We start from the raw sequence: 16,994 nt of genomic DNA, 5'->3' as shown, positions 1-16,994 counted from the left end.
TAGATTCCTGTGCAACTAAAATTACATTTAATATGTGGTTAATGTAAATACCATCAACTGAATGCAAGGCAAGAGGCTTAGGGTAAATCTGGGTCCTCACTGCTAATGGGCTTAGGGCAATTAGTGCATTGACTTCTGTAAGTCACATTTGTCACAGAAAAAATAACAAGGTCCTTTTCAATGTGGCATATGGCTGATGTGCTAGATCGTGTCTCAAATTACTGAGCATAAGGAGATGTCAATGTATCTCTTTAAAAAGATAAAGTTTTAACTCTGAGAGTTAGTAGTTTCAACTCTGAGAAGTTATCTGAATTTATTTCTTATGACTGCTGCATCCTTAAGTCCCTGTTGTAGGTCTTATGTCTTGGTTAAATAAATTCTTAAACTAAGATTTTGGGGAAAAAAGCTGTGTGATTGACATTTTAAAAATACTGTCCACCTTCATGTTATTTGTTTTATCATTACTTTTTTAACAATAAGGACTAATAAAAATGTGCCCTTTAATTTTAACAAATTGTAAGTGGTTGAAATTCCCTGATAGTTCTTTATTGGACAACTGATGAACAATACTGATCCACTCAATAAGCAAAGTACAAGTTGTATTTACTGAACTGTTTTACTTTCCTACTCTCCCTAAATGTTATTTCTAAATTTAAATAAATGATAAATGGGAATTCTTATTTCCTGGAGTTAGGTTGGATAAAACATTGTTCTGTGGCTGTTGTTTTTCTTTTAAAATATTTTTTTAAAATATAATCTTTCTTTAGAACTCACTGTGGCCCTTACTCAGCATGGGACTTTAAGATGTGCTTCAATTTAGCCATCAGGGAGCCCTCTCCCTATTCAGCAAAATGTTTGGGCATTTGCTGAGGTTTTAGCACATCAGGGAATTGTAGATTCTCATTTGGGTACAGGCTGACCTCGGTGGTCGTGTCCCATTGTGCAGGGAAGTGGGAACTTGGGTCACCTTGTCACAAGCCATGTCCCCTGTGGATGAGAAACCACCTGCACAACTGAGGCCAAGTGAGGGGACAGTTGTGGTTAATTCATCATCAGAGGGGGTTGACATCTGTCTCTTCATCCCCCTGACCAGACCCAGCACTGTATTTGATTTATGTCAGGAAGGCTGGGAAAGCTGGGGAAATAAGAAGTTTGCAGCAGTTGCTGCCTCTTTTGTCTGCACCCTTTTCTTAGCACTCCCATCCCTTTCTCCTGCACTGTCAGGACCATGGCAGGACTTGACTAATCAAAATACCTGCATCAAGGTGATATTCTGTGGTTTTTTTCTGGCCCTGCATGCCTGCCGCACGGCACTGCAGAGATATTAGTAAGCTATTCAGGGAGAACTAGGATTTTTATCAATATATTTATACAAAACTTATGTCAGAGTCCGTTCAGACCTTCCAGATTTACAGAGCAACATACTCTATGATTTAAACTTTATTTCGTAGGCTAATTAGGAAACACAATAAACAAACATGACAAAAGGGCTCAATCCCCTTTTTGCCCAGACAAGTTTATTGTGTAAATCCAGTTACACAGAATGTATTGCCCATAATTTGCAGTGTCATGCACCTACCCTGCCTGACAATGAGAGTGCTCATCCTTCCTCCTCTGTCAGGTTGTGGCTGTCCCCTGTGTATTCTTTGCAGGAAGTATGGAAGTGTCAGCAGTCTAGCTGCTCTTGGATAAGCTTCAAAAGCTGTTTGGGCAAACTGATGTGTTATACCCTCCAGCTTGGAATTTTGCTCTATGCCATTTCCATAAGTGAGTGGATTCTGAGGGAATTGTCAGACAAAGGATAGTGGCAAAACAGAGACAGCAATTTGAGGTGATAATAGTACATGAGATGGTAATAATACATGGTGGCCTCTGTTTGGCCAGCTCTCCTGCTGTCTTTGAGGTCCTGGTGCTGCTCCCACCATATATGAGGCCTTAGCATGAGCTGTGGTAGCCAAAACCTAAGCAGCAGTTGAGTGAACAGTCACAAACTGTGTATGAAAGTACCCCAGCTGACTCTTTAGATTCAGACATACAAAAGTGTCACTTTGTTATTAAGGTAGGGCATCCACAGCGTGAAGCAGAAGCTTGCATTTGCTATGTTCTTTCTCAGTGAAGAATTATACATTCTACAGTCAATGTCTTGGGGATGTTTATCATTTCTTTCAAAAGTCAAGACAGAAGTTGGAAGAGGTTTAGTGTGATCTCTTCAGTCTGCTGCTGCCTTCAACTGGTTTCCTTGGCAACCTTGATTGTGCCCTCTGCCTCCTAAGCAGGGACTCACCCAGATGTGTGGCTGGGTACCCAGTACATACCCATGTGAGTTCAGATTTTGGCCACATTGGTGGCAACAGTACTCAGTTAGGATGGCCCCTCTGTGTACTTTCTTTCTTTAAACCAGGTTAATCTCTACAAAGAGATGGTGGATTTCATCCTCTTTGTCCCCAAGAAGATCAAGATGTAATTGCTCAGGGAACTGAAATGTAACACAACAATGTCCATAGAAAATTCAATTCAGGGGCAAGCTGGAGAGTTGGAAACTCCTGAAGCTGGCGAGAAGCAGCAACGTGAGGTGTAGGATCCTCCTCCCCCTCCAGCCAGCAGATTGATGTGAGGAGAGAGGAGCATCTCTTTGTGGCCCATCTCTTTGTAGCTCAAAGAAAGAGTTGGCTGCTCCTCCTTATCGCTGTGGGATAGCACACTAAGGAAGCAAGTGCCCCCTGAATAATTCCTGCTCTTCTCTCAGAGCAGTGGGAGAAATGATGGCTGTGATGATGGCATGAGTCCACGCCTGGGCCAGAGGGAGATGATTTTTTCCACTGCACCCTCTGCTTAGTTCACCTCATTCTGGATGTCATTGCTCTGCTGCCATTGGGCTGCCCCAGTTCTTGGAACCCCTCCACCAAGGGGGCATTTTCCAAGTACCTTCAGGGCATTTCTCTTTAAAAAAACTGCTTCTGTACTTCAAAATGCACATAAATGAGATTTTCAGAAGGACCTCAGCACTGAGCACAGGTTCAAGCCAGCACAAGGCATCTGTCAAGCTGCTTCTGGAAATCCCACTAAGCATCTGTCTTCATTGTAGGTGTGGAACTGAAAAGCTAAATCCTTGACTTTCAGTTACACCTGAGCTCTCAATGAGTAAGATTTTAAATTCTGACCCCAAGGCAGTTCTGAAAATGAGATAAAGGATTTTACAGGATTTAGGTGAGGTTAACATTTCTGGGGAATGAGGGAGGAGAGGTAGCAGTTGGGATGTTTTTCTGGATTTTTTTTTTAAGAAAGCTGCTCTAGGTGATTTTTCTTTGGTTGATTCATTTTTGGAACATCTGATAAATTTTTATCAGCAACATTTCAGCCTTGTGTGCATTTTTCAGTTTTGTTTTTCTCTCTTTGTGGGAGCTACAGTCAATAGCCAAGCTTACAAGAAGCCCTTGCAGTGGGTCATGATTGTGTGATTTAAATTAGCAACAGTTGGGGCTGTATGGAATGACAGCGAATGCACTGACTTGTGTTCTTGGCAGCAAACTGTCTAGAGGCTTAGTTGCTTTGTTTCATGTTTGGAGTTCTGCTTGCTGTTAGCGTTATTTTTATCCTACTTTTTCTATATGCTATTTTCTCACTTGAGTGAGACAGAAAAGACCAAATATCTCATGGCTGTGTGTTTTGTGATGTCTCAGGGCATAAGAAATAAGAGCAAAGCAAGAATGAAAATTACAATTAAGATCATAAACTACAGAGGACAAAAAAAAAGACCTAAAGACCTCTTTCATTTTTCTTGCCAAGTTTATGCCAGTCCCCTTTTTTAAATTGCCAAAGACTTGCCTTTGTCAAAAAGTTCTTAAATGAGGGAAGAGCCAACTTACTGTAAGTTATGTACTACTGCCATTTATTTTTCCTACACATCATTACAGCTGCCAGAATATTTCTGTAGTGGTTGCATGTGCAGCTCATAGCACAGGGCCTTGCTTAGGAGAAGAGCACCTCCTTTAGTTTTCTTTTAGGCTTCTTTTAAAAACCTGGAGACTAATAAAATGGGTGTGCTCTCAAATGTTCTTAAACTGTTATGAAATGAAAGTCTGGAGGCTAGTTAGGTTTGATTTCACTATAAATGCATCTTATTAAGAAAATTATTATCACTATCCAAAGCAGGTTTCTTAATTTTCTTTAAAAGGCTTTCAGTTCATTAATTCCTGGCTGAGCTTTAATTATGCAGATGTTTGGAAGGCTCATATCCAGTCATGAATCTACTGGCTGCTGGAATAGAATTTTGAAATATTATAGAATTTTCTGTAATTATGGGTTTTTTTATGAGGGAAAATAATTTGGTTTGAGTATGTTTTATTTTAACTGGATCCAGTAATTCTCAAGTTAGTCACTGAACTTCATGAGACTTTTACCTAAATGGAATAAAATTATTTAGCACACATCTAGGCCTGTATTCTGTAGAATGTCCAGGTAAAAGAGGAGAGAAGAGAAGCCCAGGTACAGTAATTAACACGGTCCTTATTGATCTTGTTGAACAAAACAAAGCTTGGAACATCTTACCAAGTGATGCTGGGATGTGGCCAGGGCAAAATAAGGGATAATATATCTGTGGTTTTAGGGGGGGTTGCCCAAATTCAGTCGTGGGTAAATCTGTGAAGAATTTCAGCACCACCTAAGCAGATGAGAGGAGCAGAGGCTGAAGCCCCCGATGCGTGAGTGGTGCTGCAGGTCTGTGCCAAGAGGGGACTGGGAAACAGGGTGACACAAGCAAAGCCCAAGCACAGCCTCAGCTGCCCCTGCCAAATACTCCTGACTACTCTGGGACAGTGGTGAGCCCTGGGCAGAGGTTTAGTGCTTAGCAGCTCGGCCACGGGACTGGGCTCTGATTGCAGGAGTGTGGTGTGAGCACCATTTGGGCACCCTTTGCTGCTGTGGCCACCCTCACATGCCCAGCAGCAGCTCAGCCCCGTGTTCAGCATCAGTCAGCCAAGCCAGGACCATGGTTTGGGCTGGGCTGCACCCCTTTCATCTGCTGCTGGCTCTGCTGCCAGTGCCCAGCACAGGAGAGCAGCTCAGAGGATGTCATTGCAAGGCACTGGGAGAAAATTGACTTTCTCTGCTAACTGCAGAGAAGCTACCACACACAGAGATTGTTTTTCATGAGTCAAGGTCTGTGTTGCCCCTGGCATTTGTTTTGTGGATAAATTGCAGGATAAGCTCTGTCTCCCATATCTTCTTATCCGGGATGTCCTTCTGAAAGAAAAGGAAATGTGTTCTTTATTTCAGGATTGTATACAACCCAGCCTGCCTTGCCAGGCAAATTTAAATCACTCTGCTGCTCTTTGGACACTTTCTAGCACTTGTAAAATACATTAGAGCAATAATATTCTTGTCAGAGACGTGGTGATTTGCCTTGCAAACCTCGCAGCTTGGAAAGTCAGCTTCAATTCTACAGACAGCCTGCAGAATACTTACTGAGAAGTGAGAAGTAGCCTGCCTTTCTTGTCGTCCGTCTCAGCAAATGAAAGAAACAAATCCCATGAAGTTCCTGCAAAACATCGAGTTCCTGCACGCATCGAGTGGGAAGCTGCTCCTTTGGCAGTGCTCAGAGATCTCTCCTAGTCTTACAGGGATAGAGGCACAAAGCACCATTATCAGAGAGAAGCTCCAATATGCAGATACATGGATAAGAGGGACTCGGAGTGGTGGAATGACGTGGTGGCAGCACTGCACACTCAGCTGCCCTTCCAGGAGCGCAGCGCGCAGCCCTGCAGCGGATGGGAGCACTGATCCCACCCCCGTTGGAGTGCCAGATGTAAATCCAGCTAACAACCTGTGCAGATCTGACTTTTGGTGCTGCTTAGGAAAAAAGGAGGCTTTTGGCACTTCCAGTCGGTTTTGCCACTAGTTGGGAAGGCTCATCTGCTTCAGTTCAGGCTTGTTGAGAGCAGTATTTTATCTGGCACAAAAATGCAAGAGAAAAGGAAAAACAATTCTTGTTTCAAGCCATAGGAAAAAAACACAGCACCCAGAGATTCACAGATGACTTTGGCCTCTTGATGGGGTTGCTCTGAGATGGTATGCTCTGTGAGGGAAGCATATTCTGGAAGTATATTCTCTGATATGGGCTTCAAAGCCACAAAATACACCCGCCTGTGCAAAACAAGTGAAAAAGAATAAACTATCAACCTGCATTAAAAAAAAAATCCAGAAAAACGCCTTAGCATAAGCCAGATGTGAAGAGCCTTTGTCTTCCATGCTGGTCAGTCATCCAGCCTTGGCATTTAAGTTTTTAAAAGACAGAAGAGCTTTTAGGTGCTTTAAGCTTCATTCACTTTATGCTTGAAGAGTGTCTCATTTAAGAGAAACTGTGCTGCAGAATTTGTGGTTCTTTGTCAAAGCACGTTGGCCCTGCATTAAGCAAATTCTGAACCATTCCTGACTAAATTCTACTGCAGACCTTTTTTCCATCATTAGCCAGTACTCCTACCACTGTCAGGCAGCTCTTTTGCTTGAATAATTACATTTATGTGGAATTCTCCTTGCCAGAAAAAAAAGTTGCTTGAACGTATGGTAGAGTTCACACAGATTTACTGTGAAAATGGACAGGTGAAAATTGTAAAATAAAGTATAGCAATTTTTTTTCCTACTGCCAGTGGTTGTATCTTATCAGCTGGGAGTTTGCAACAAGCCTGCTTGACTGACAAGGTAGGGAGAAAAACTAAAGCAGAGATTTCTGCTGAACCTGGTCCTTTACTGTGTCTAGGTGACCCCAGCAAAGTAGAAAACTCGGTGATGTCTGCAAACAAGCTTTTCTACTTTCTTTCCATGTTTCTTCAAACACTTCCTTAACTGTTGATTCATTAGAAATTCACTAATAATTTTCTCTGTTCCTCAGCAAATTATTTTATTAAGTAAAAGGGCATCTGAAATATCTCTCTGATATCAACAGAATCCACCTGTAAATTGAAAACTTTTAGGATACTATTCATTCTAGGAATTGTGATGTTTTTAATTAAATGATGCGAGGGGAACATTTCTTAAGAAGACCATTAGTAGTGGAACTACTAGAGGCCATGCAGAACAGCAGTAATGATGTGCAAAAGTTTAGGCCGTGCACAGGATGAATTGCTGGAGTTACAAATTGCCTGCTAGTTCCTTCCTGGAACTGTGGCTCAGTGCAATATTGCATGGCTTGAAGCCAGCCCTAAAACCAGGACCTGCAAAGGGGCACTTTCCATGCTCAGTACCTGTTTCTCCACATATTCAAGGATACATTTAGGCATCACAGAATTCAGCCTCACTTTGAGTATTGTGGTATTTGGGGGAGAATGTAGTGAATCATGCCATTTCCTTTCTGGATGGGAATTGGCTGGAGTTCCCTGAAAACCAGTGGTAACAGGTTGCTGCTGTAGCTATGTGGTGATGCAGCAGGAGAGGAGAAATCTCCCTTTACTTTTCCACATGGAGGCTTATTTTGGGAGATGATGTGGTTCTGCAAGGAAGTCAGTGTTACCTCTCTGATGGTGTCCCACTTCCAGAGGCAAAATGAGTGATGACAGTTATAAACCAGAAGCTGTTTCAGACACCTATAGAAGAATGGGATGTCCTTACCAGTTTGAGGAGTATCAGAGCTGCCAGTGAGAATTTGAGTTGGGATGGGTCCTTGAAGTATCATCAAGTCTCAAGTTCTTTCCACTCCAGGACAGATCAGGTCAACCCAGACATATATCATTCTGCTACTGAGATGTAAATTAGTTTTTCCATGAGAAAAAGTTGTTTATTCCACCCTCTGATCACTGGTGGGTTTGCAGGTGAGATGGACTATGGGGTTTGTCAGGTGCTGCTGATACAAAGCTTTAAGCAGAGAATATGAACTAACTCCAGATTTTCCTGTTCATGGTAATAGTTTATTTTGCTTGTTTCCCTGGTGGCAAAGCTAGGCACATTCAGAACATGCAGGTTGTCACGGTAAAGGATCTTGATGCTTTATATTGGATTTGTTTATTACAGAAGCTGCCTACCAACAGCTGGGTTTTTTTAAGTTTTCCTGCCTGTGTAGAAAACTTCTTATTTCTTCAAACCAGACATTATTACCTCAGGGTATTTACTCTGCATGTACAGAAATCTGAGTCTCACCGTGGAATATTTTCATTTCTCAGGGCTTGTTTTTTAAGTAAAAATCAGCTGGTTTGAGGAAACACACATTCTGTAAGATATTTTGCCTGTAACACTTAATGTCCAGGAAAAGGGCAAATACTGTCAATGCTGATGGGCCTTGTCTATCCCTTTTCTTTTTCACATTGCTACAATGTCTTTTTCCATTAATATCAAGCATTGGACTGAGCAGCCACATGCTAGGAATTGCCACCTGGTATTTAAAAAGATGTGTATGGTGACTCCAAGGCAAGCAGCACAAAAGACCTCACACCATGCAGGCAGTCAGCATGTTGGGAGAAGGTGAGGTGGATACAGCCAGAGGCTCCAGTTGTCCCCTTTACCCATGGATGGCACACAGCACCTCACAGGCTTGGGTGAACTTGTGGAATTAAATATCTGCCTAGAAGTGTTTCTGACTCTTCATGAGTTAGGGAAGTTTGGAACTTTGTCTGATGGTTGTCGGTGTTGCGGGATGTACAGACAAATGAATATCCACTCCTCCTTCTCTCTTGCATGTCTGATCTAGTTGTGTAACTGCCAGCATCTCCACATGTTCAGGGGCCAGCTGGGGTGCCAGAGTTCATCTTGAATATGGAGATGATGAAAGAGTCTGGAAAACATTTTCAGGATAAACATTTTCCATTTTTGTCTTTTGCTATTTGAGAAACAGAAACTCAAGTGCAGCCTTTAAATCTTTTCTTGCTGTATCCTAATGTTTCTAAGGACTTGTAATTTTGGATCTTGACTTGGAAACAATTTAAAGGCGGCTGATTTTCCATGGCTGGGAGTGCTGCACTTCCTGACTAATCAGACTCTTTAGACATGTCTTAAATTGGGCACTGAAATAATAGATAGACAAGTGCAAGCAGCTGACTCAGCTCTATGGGGGTTTAGGCAAAGAAAAGCACTTTAACACACAGCTCTGATGTGCTCTGAGTCTGCACACAGCAAGTTAGCACTGCTGGGTGGACAAGAGGTGAATGATTAAGGCACAGTAAGTCAGTCCTGGGAAACCATTAGCCCATGCTCAGCCAAGTGGTGTGCTCCAAGTGATTAGCCCCTCCTTGAAAAGTGTAGTCCTGTTCTGTTTCAGCCAAGAGAAGTCTCCTGCTGACATGGAGAATACCTGACATAATAAAATTTCTTTTAACATAATAACAGTTCTTTAGAATACAGTAAAATTCATTATTTAGGCTTCCCATAGGTGATCCTTGAAAGATTCAAGCAGGAGTCTCCACTGACATTAGATGAGGTCTGTTCTTCCACCTCAGTTGCTGATTCTACACCTGCTCTGTAACCCAGAGCACCTACTTGAAGTAAAATAGGCAAAGAAAAGTAGGGGCAGCAGCTGTATGTGCATGCTGAGGGAATGGGCACGGTTCTTCCAAATTTCCTGACTTGTTGAGAGGTTTTTTGGGGTTTTTTTGGTTCTTTTTTTGTCTTTGAGATTTTGTTTTGTTGTCTTTTATTTTTCTTATTTTCTTCTGCAGGCAGACAGCCATCTGTACGGGCAGCAGAAACACAGTCCTGGGCTACCTAGAACAGTTAAAACTGTAGCCAAACAAAAACCCAGTTAAATGTTGAATTCTTGAAAATAAATTTGATTAATTTCCGAGTTTTACTTTGGGTTTTTTTGGTTTTTTTTGCAAGTATCTTTGCAGAGGTGAAAGGAGAATTCTTTATTCTATTGCTTGAATAATGCTTTGAAGTTTGGTCCTTAGCCAAAAGCCTGTTGACAGCAACATCAGTGTTGGGCTGACTGGCATCATGTATTTCTTGGGAATCTTTAAAACTCTCTGAGCAGCTCCAAGACTTGATTAACATTTGATTTCTATCTAAGTGAGGAAGGAATTATTCCTCTGTCTTTTTATGGGTGGATAAGGAGCAGTCATTCAGTGATTTACCTGCCTTTTAGGGACAAATCTCTAGTCCTGGTAGAGATTCAAGGAGTCTGACAGGGAAGTCACCTTTTTCTTTTTAACAACCAGTCTGGTGTTACCTTATGTTGCCACTATTTCCATACCTTCTTACTGCTCATGTACTATTTTTCTCAGAAAAATTAAATTAGGGATAATCTCAGAGTTTCATTTTACAGCTATTTCCTGTAGATGCAAATCAACATCACTCTTTTTCCCATGGTTTATAGTTATTCTTTCTCTTTTTTTTCCTCCTCCAGTTTTTCATAAGGAGGTTTATCTGAGGTGTTGATATTTCTTATAATAATTTTCTCACTAGTAGCTATGACAAAGTCTCTAATCTCTCTTCCTTTTTTCCTCAGGAAATCCACTGACTGTGGCCTGCAAAGCTTTCTTTGGATTCAGCGGAGAATCAGGCCCCATGATCTACTGGATGAAAGGGGAAAAATTCATAGAAGAATTAGAAGGTCACATTAGAGAAGGAGAAGTCAGGTACTTTTTGGATTTACTATTTAAAATACTGTATGCCCCACAAGTCTGTTGGATTGACAAGCTTGTAATTGAAAGTGGAGATAATTTTCTGTCCAAAGGGTGATGGGTGGCTTGGAGCCAGAGCTGTGTGAGTTGCTCTCTCTCCTTTGTAGCAAGTACACTCTAAAGACAGAGTAGCTTGTGTGTATGTGCCTGAACACGTGTTACCAAATTCCCCTGATGGCTGGTAGCTGCAGCATCTCCCGAGTGTCCTGGGGGTTGATTTTAGCCTGCGTGGGAATGGTGCTGTCCACTGCAGCCATCCCGTGGGACCTGCCTTGGCAAGGTAACGTCCATTTCAGCACCACTGTTAACCTTAAAGACAAATGGTCTCCTGTTAAAGTCACCACACTTTTTCTCTTCTCCTGAGCGTGCTGTGTTGTGTGATACAGCTCTCAGTGTGCCTTAACCAGAACCTTCAAGAAGCAGTGTTTGTTTCTCCAGGCTTAACATATAAGGGAGAGGAAGGAGTGGCTGTGTCCAATATCCAGCTTGTGCTTGGCTTTTTCCCAGGGGCTGGTTATCACTTGATGTAAAGAAAACACACTTGTATCCCCAAGAAATTTCATGGAATTTGCACCTAACAGTACCTTATTCTCTTCCTTAATAATTACCTGATTATCATTCTTTGAGCAAAGACTAAGTCATGGTTATACTATGCACAAGGTGGTCCCAGCTTCCATAGATACAATGAATAGAAATTATGATATAATAAATATGGATTATAAAGAAAGACAAGGTCTTTTCACTTTTGAGTTCACATTTTTTTAACCTCATGTCTGAGTTTTTTATTCTTGTAAAGGTGATTTTGGAGAGCAAGTGGAGAGAGTTTCCTTTGCTTTATTACTTGATCAATAATGTGAATTTCAGCCATTTAGTCACAAGTTGTTAAGATATACTTAATTGCACATAGATGACATTTATCTTATATTGCCATTGTATAGTCCTCTTTTGTGCTTCTGATCACAGAAAGCAATTATTGGAAACTTTCCATTTTAAGTAATCGGCTCTTAATGACATTGTGTCCTTGCTCTCTGGTGTGTATACATACGAACAGAGTGATTTTGGTTGTGTTCTTCCTCTGCATCTGGAGAATCTGAGGTTTGTATTTAAAGAGTGCTCCAGCTTTAACACAGTTCAAAACTTCTCCTTTATGTACATTTATTAGTGAAACTGAGTTTGAAAAGGCTGTTACTTGTCCTTTGTTGTGCCATCTCATTGCAGATTCATGTTTCAAATTAATTTGTGACAAGTCGCTTTTCTCATTCTACTAAAGTGCTTTGACTCAGTTTACAGACCCTTTACAATTCACTGAATCTTCTCTCCAGCAAAACTTCTTATCACATACCTAATCTCCTGTGATGCTGCCAGCATTTAAAACAGCATTTTCCAAAACATACTGCATCATTACCAGCAGTGCTCCAGCCCATCCCTTTTTTATTTAGAAGTATCTGTGGCAACTGAAGTGGTAACTTTTTGCAAAAGATTTTTTGCCCATAACAGCTCTTGATTTAGTGTTCCATTACAGGTGTGCTGCTTCAGGGGAGCTGAGCAGCACTAATTGTTCTGCCAGTGCCCTGAGGCAGCCCACATCTTCCACCCAGTTGTACTTATTGATGTATTTAAAAATTGTCATGTGTGTTTCAAATTTGATAAGCCATGGTGATCTTGCTGGTTAGATGCCTTTTTCATCAGTTTGCTTCTCTGTGGTGTTACCAGCACGTTTCATTTTGAGAAGCTGGGAGTTGTACAGAATTGTCACAACCAGAAGGAGATATTCCATGGGCTTTTCCTTTAGCACATTTTAGCTGTGCATCCCCTATCTTGAATTAGTTCACAAATTTAGTAGCACTCTGAATTTATGGTGCTGTCCTTAACCTGGACTGTAGCCATCCATTGTGTTGCTAGATTTTCTGTGTATGATGAGAGTTCAGGTTTGCAAATGGATGATGTGTGGGAGCACAAACCACCCATCCCCAGTGTGCATGGTTAGCACTCACTGTGCTGCCTTGAAAGCCTTAAAATAAGGATGCGTGTAACCTGAGCATTCCTGTTCATATTAAATCCGTGGAACTGGGTTTTGGTAAGCACATTTCACCAAAAGTAATATTTGTGTAGCTCTGGTTTTCTCAGTACTTATTAGACCTTTTTACAAAGCCTCATAATAAAAAGAAACTCATCAGCACTGCAGGACTTGGAGGCAGTGATGCCCTGTCTGAGCTGCCCCCTTGCCTTCCCTTGAATTAAGATCCTCAGGTGTTAGACATGCCTGGGGGGAAAGGAGGAAGAGACTTTGCTTGCCAGGTGGGTTTTTCACAGCATTAATAAAAATGTCATGTAAATTGAACCAGAGTTATTAAAGAAGGAATCAGAGTCTTTAAGCATGTCTGCAGAGTTGTCACTTGTACCCAATTATCAAAGCAGCCCACAGCAAATTTCAACACCAGCTCTCTGCCATGGCAAAGTATTTTCAGACATAAATATTGCTCTCTCAGCCACCTGTGAGTTGCTCTTTTTCTTCTTCAGGCAACACCACAGAATAGAATGCTCATCTTGTAAAGTATGTTTGTCCTTGTTTTGTCTATCTTGTCCATTTTTAAAGTAGAAAAAGTTTAACTCATTCTGGGGGCATGAAAAAAAGGTGAATAGGGACATTTTGAATGGCAGCCTTATTTTTTTCTGGTTGATTTATCACCTACAGAAGTCAATGGATGGTTATGAAATGCTCAGACAAGATAAGGATGTTGTTTTCTTTTCGGAGGGGGTGCTGGGGGCAGGAGGCAGAACTACCACAGTTGCCTGGCTGATGTGCTGGGTACTTTGCAGAGAAGTGTGGAAGCAATAGCCCTCTCCTGGAAAGCTTATACTGCTCAAGTAGACAAATTCAGGGCAGAGAACAAGAAACACAGTGCAGGAAAGGTCACTGTTGTGCTGCCAGTTGAACAACTTTGCTTTGGAGAGGTGCTTGTGTACACACAGATCTGTCCTTTCATCTACAGCCTGTTGTTAAGGAGTTGAAGGAAGGGAGCAGACTTCATAACCCTGTTCACAGTCCAGATCCTCAGCTTTATAAAGAATGAAAGTTTCCTTTTTGCTAAGTCCCAACTCTCATGCAGTTAGCAAAGGTCTGCAATTAATGCTTTTGTCTTGTGGTCTTGCAGAGAGACCAAAGTGAAGCTTTCTTATGGCCTTGTTATCTCTGGTCATACAAAGACTGAAAATTATAGGAAAATATGATCTCAAAGTAAAAGTGTTTTAAGTTCAGATTCAACTTAGTGCAGAAAGATACTGGGAAAATATGACTAAGGATTTGAAAAATCTAAACAATAAAATAATTTTCAAAGAAAGCATTTCTGTTCGGCAATAATCCTTCCTTTTTAAAATACATATTTTTTACCTGAAAATTATTCACTAGACAAAATGTTTTGTTTCAGATAAAATAAAATGCTTCAGCCTGAAGAAAAAGAAGGAGCTGAGTGTTGTTTTTGTATCACCCACCTTTTATTTCTCCCTTTCCATCCCGTTTGTTGTGAGTTGTCAAGCACCATTGAATTGGCTATGCATTAAATGTTGTAATTACTCTTAAAGTTTGTTCAGCAACCCAGAAAGAGTGAGTTATTATTTTCTCAACTTGTGAGAGCTGGCATGTGTTGACAGTGATGCTGGTGAAGTTTCCCCCACCTCAGATAGGGACAGAGCTTCATCTTCTGGGCGTGCAGCAAATGCTGTTGCACTTTTAAGGTCTTACTTGTTGGTGTTGTATTGCTTTTCTAACCCCAAAATATTGTGTTACATGTTCTCTGAACCAATCACAACCATTAATTAATTTATGCAATTAATTAAGGGCTGCATATGTGTTTTAAAAATGCAAGTGACCAACTGTGCATTTCTGTGGCAATAATATAAGTGCAGAGTAATGCTTAAAAGAAAAAAGAAGAAAAAAATGAAAAAGCAGGAATGAAGGGTTTAACACCACTAAGAGCTTCCTAAACTTTGCTGCCAGCATAATGCTTAAATGTTTGTCAGCATTTTCATGATAGATCCCACTCTAAAGAGTTCCCTTGCTAAAAATTGCTATTAGAAGATATGTAGGAAAAAAATCTCAGTCCAAATATAATGGATATTCTTTTTTCATGAAAGCTTCTCTTTAGCTGATCATGTATTATTTAAATTTAGGTTAAGGGTCATTTGTTCTATCTTACATGCATGTAGTTTAGATATAGATAAAAATAACAGGGTTTTTTTTAATCTCAACTGTAACCTATCTCCTTTTTTCTCTCTGTAAAATATCCTGATTACAGTAAACAACAAAATCTGAACATTCACAGAGTGCTCCAGATTAGTTTCCCAGATATATTTCTTCTCTGTTAATGATTATATTGTTCCTTGCAGCATGATTTGTAGACCAAAAGTTGTTGGGCATGCTGTGTACCAGCAGAGAAGAGTGGCTGTCCTGAGTCTTTATATAGATACAGCATAATAATCAGTAAATGAGAATTGATTTATCTCACTCCCAGTGATTTAGGCTGAGTATGCAAACAGACCAGGCTTTCTGAGGAGGTTTTTTTCTGGCCAGAAATTATGCAAATTCAACCTTTCTTCCATTATTTCTCCACTTGGACTCCAGACGAGAATTTAGAAAAAGAAAAAAACGTAATCAATGAGAATGAATTTAAAGAGAAAAAAGAAGATGCAATCCAAGTTTCCAAATGCAACACACACAGACACAGACAGTGTTTTAAACTAATGTTTTTCCATTTGCTTCCATAACTTGCTTTTTTGCAAGTTATGCTGCCACAGTGAAAGAGGCTGAATTGTTGTGGATGCTCTGGTGCCTCTTCTCAGTTACTAAAGAGACGTGTTTATAGCACTCAGGCTTGTATTTTTGATTGTCTGGTGCAATGCCCTCATACTTCTCTTCTCACAGAATCACACAGAATAACAGAATCACGGGGTTGGAAGAGACCTTCAAGATCACTGAATCCAACCCATGCCCCAACACCTCAACTAAATCATGGCACTGAGTGCCACATCCAGTCTTTTTTTAAACACGTCCCGGGATGGTGACTCCACCACCTACCCAGGCAGACCATTCCAGTACTTTATCACTCTTTCCATAAAAAACTTCTTCCTAGTATCCAACCTATATCTTCCCTTGCACTGCTTGAGACTGTGTCCTCTGATTCTGTCAGTGCTGCCTGGTGAAAGAGCCTGACCCTTACCTGGCTACAGCCACTTTTCAGGAAGTTGTAGAGAGTGATAAGGTCACCTCTGAGCCTCCTTTTCTCCAGGCTGAACAACCCCAGCTCCCTCAGCCTTTCCTCACAGGGTTTGTGTTCCAAGCCCCTCACCAGCCTTGTTGCCTCCTCAGGATGTGATCAAGCATCTCAATATTCTTCCTAAACTGAGGGGCCCAGAACTGGACACAGCACTCAGGGTGTGTCCACACTTCCTGTGAAAGGAAGAATGACTTCCCTTGTCCTGCTGACCACACTATTCCTGATACAGGCCAAGATGTCACTGGCCTTCTTGGCCACCAAGGCACACTGCTGGCTCATGTTCAGTCAGCTGTCAACTGATTTTTTGATTTGTTTCCAATTTGTTTGGAATTCCATGGATGTCATGTGAAATAATATACATAAGGAAACGTGTGTGCACAAAATGTCTTTGGTTTATAATAGAGAAGCTTGGGGTTTGCCATTACTGACAAATGTGAATGTCTCCAGCAGCAGTTTCCATCCAGAGCAGGCAGCACTCTGGTTCATTACTTCCTGTCCAGTTTCTTCCTTTCAGTCTCAGGAGAAAATATTTCTTTTTTAGTGAACCTGGTTTTTATTGATACCTTTACCTCACAGTGCTGTACACAGTCTTTCCAGAGATCAGACTCACTGGAGGACCATGCACAGTGGTGAGTTAACAGCTCTCTGCGAGGGCACCCCACATTTTGTTTATACCCTCTTGTGCAGCATTACACAAACAGGATCAGAATAACCTGGTGGATTTTACTTGACGTTAGATTTTCCTGTTCAAAGGAGCAACAACATTTTCTTGAGCAAGTGATAAGCCTTTTGAAAGAATAGGGTATGGTATTTTTAGACTTGATGTCAGCAGCAGAAAACTTGCATTTACTTTGCAACCTTTTTAATGTTCACATGAGAACAATGACATGAAAAGGCTATACCTCTGGCCTGAAAGTCTGCTAGAACTTTTACTCCATTTGCGGGGATTTTGCACGTCTCCTCTTTCCTCTCAAAGGAGCAGAGAGCTCTTGTTCTTGACACTGTTCCCCTTAAAAGTCAGGATCTAGCCGCAAAATATAGAGGGAAATTTCAGAGAGTAGCAAGCACAGCTCTTTTTGTTTATATTCCAGACGGAATTAAAATGTATCACAATACCCAG

General features: G+C 41.1%; 1 protein-coding gene across 1 annotated transcript in view; it reads left to right on the top strand.

The window, feature by feature from the left end:
• The window catches only part of IL1RAPL2 (interleukin 1 receptor accessory protein like 2), a 347,213-nt gene that overhangs the window by 311,516 nt on the left and 18,703 nt on the right, over positions 1-16,994 (top strand). Inside the window, exon 6 of the mRNA XM_062502960.1 lies at positions 10,427-10,556. Coding sequence (XP_062358944.1) covers positions 10,427-10,556 — 130 coding nt within the window. The remainder of the gene's footprint in view (positions 1-10,426; positions 10,557-16,994) is intronic.

This window comes from Cinclus cinclus, chromosome 15, assembly GCF_963662255.1.
Source record: "Cinclus cinclus chromosome 15, bCinCin1.1, whole genome shotgun sequence".
NCBI classification, from domain to species: domain Eukaryota; kingdom Metazoa; phylum Chordata; class Aves; order Passeriformes; family Cinclidae; genus Cinclus; species Cinclus cinclus.
The sequence above is the reverse complement of the archived record's forward strand: the minus strand, read 5'-3'. Positions and strand labels throughout refer to the sequence as shown.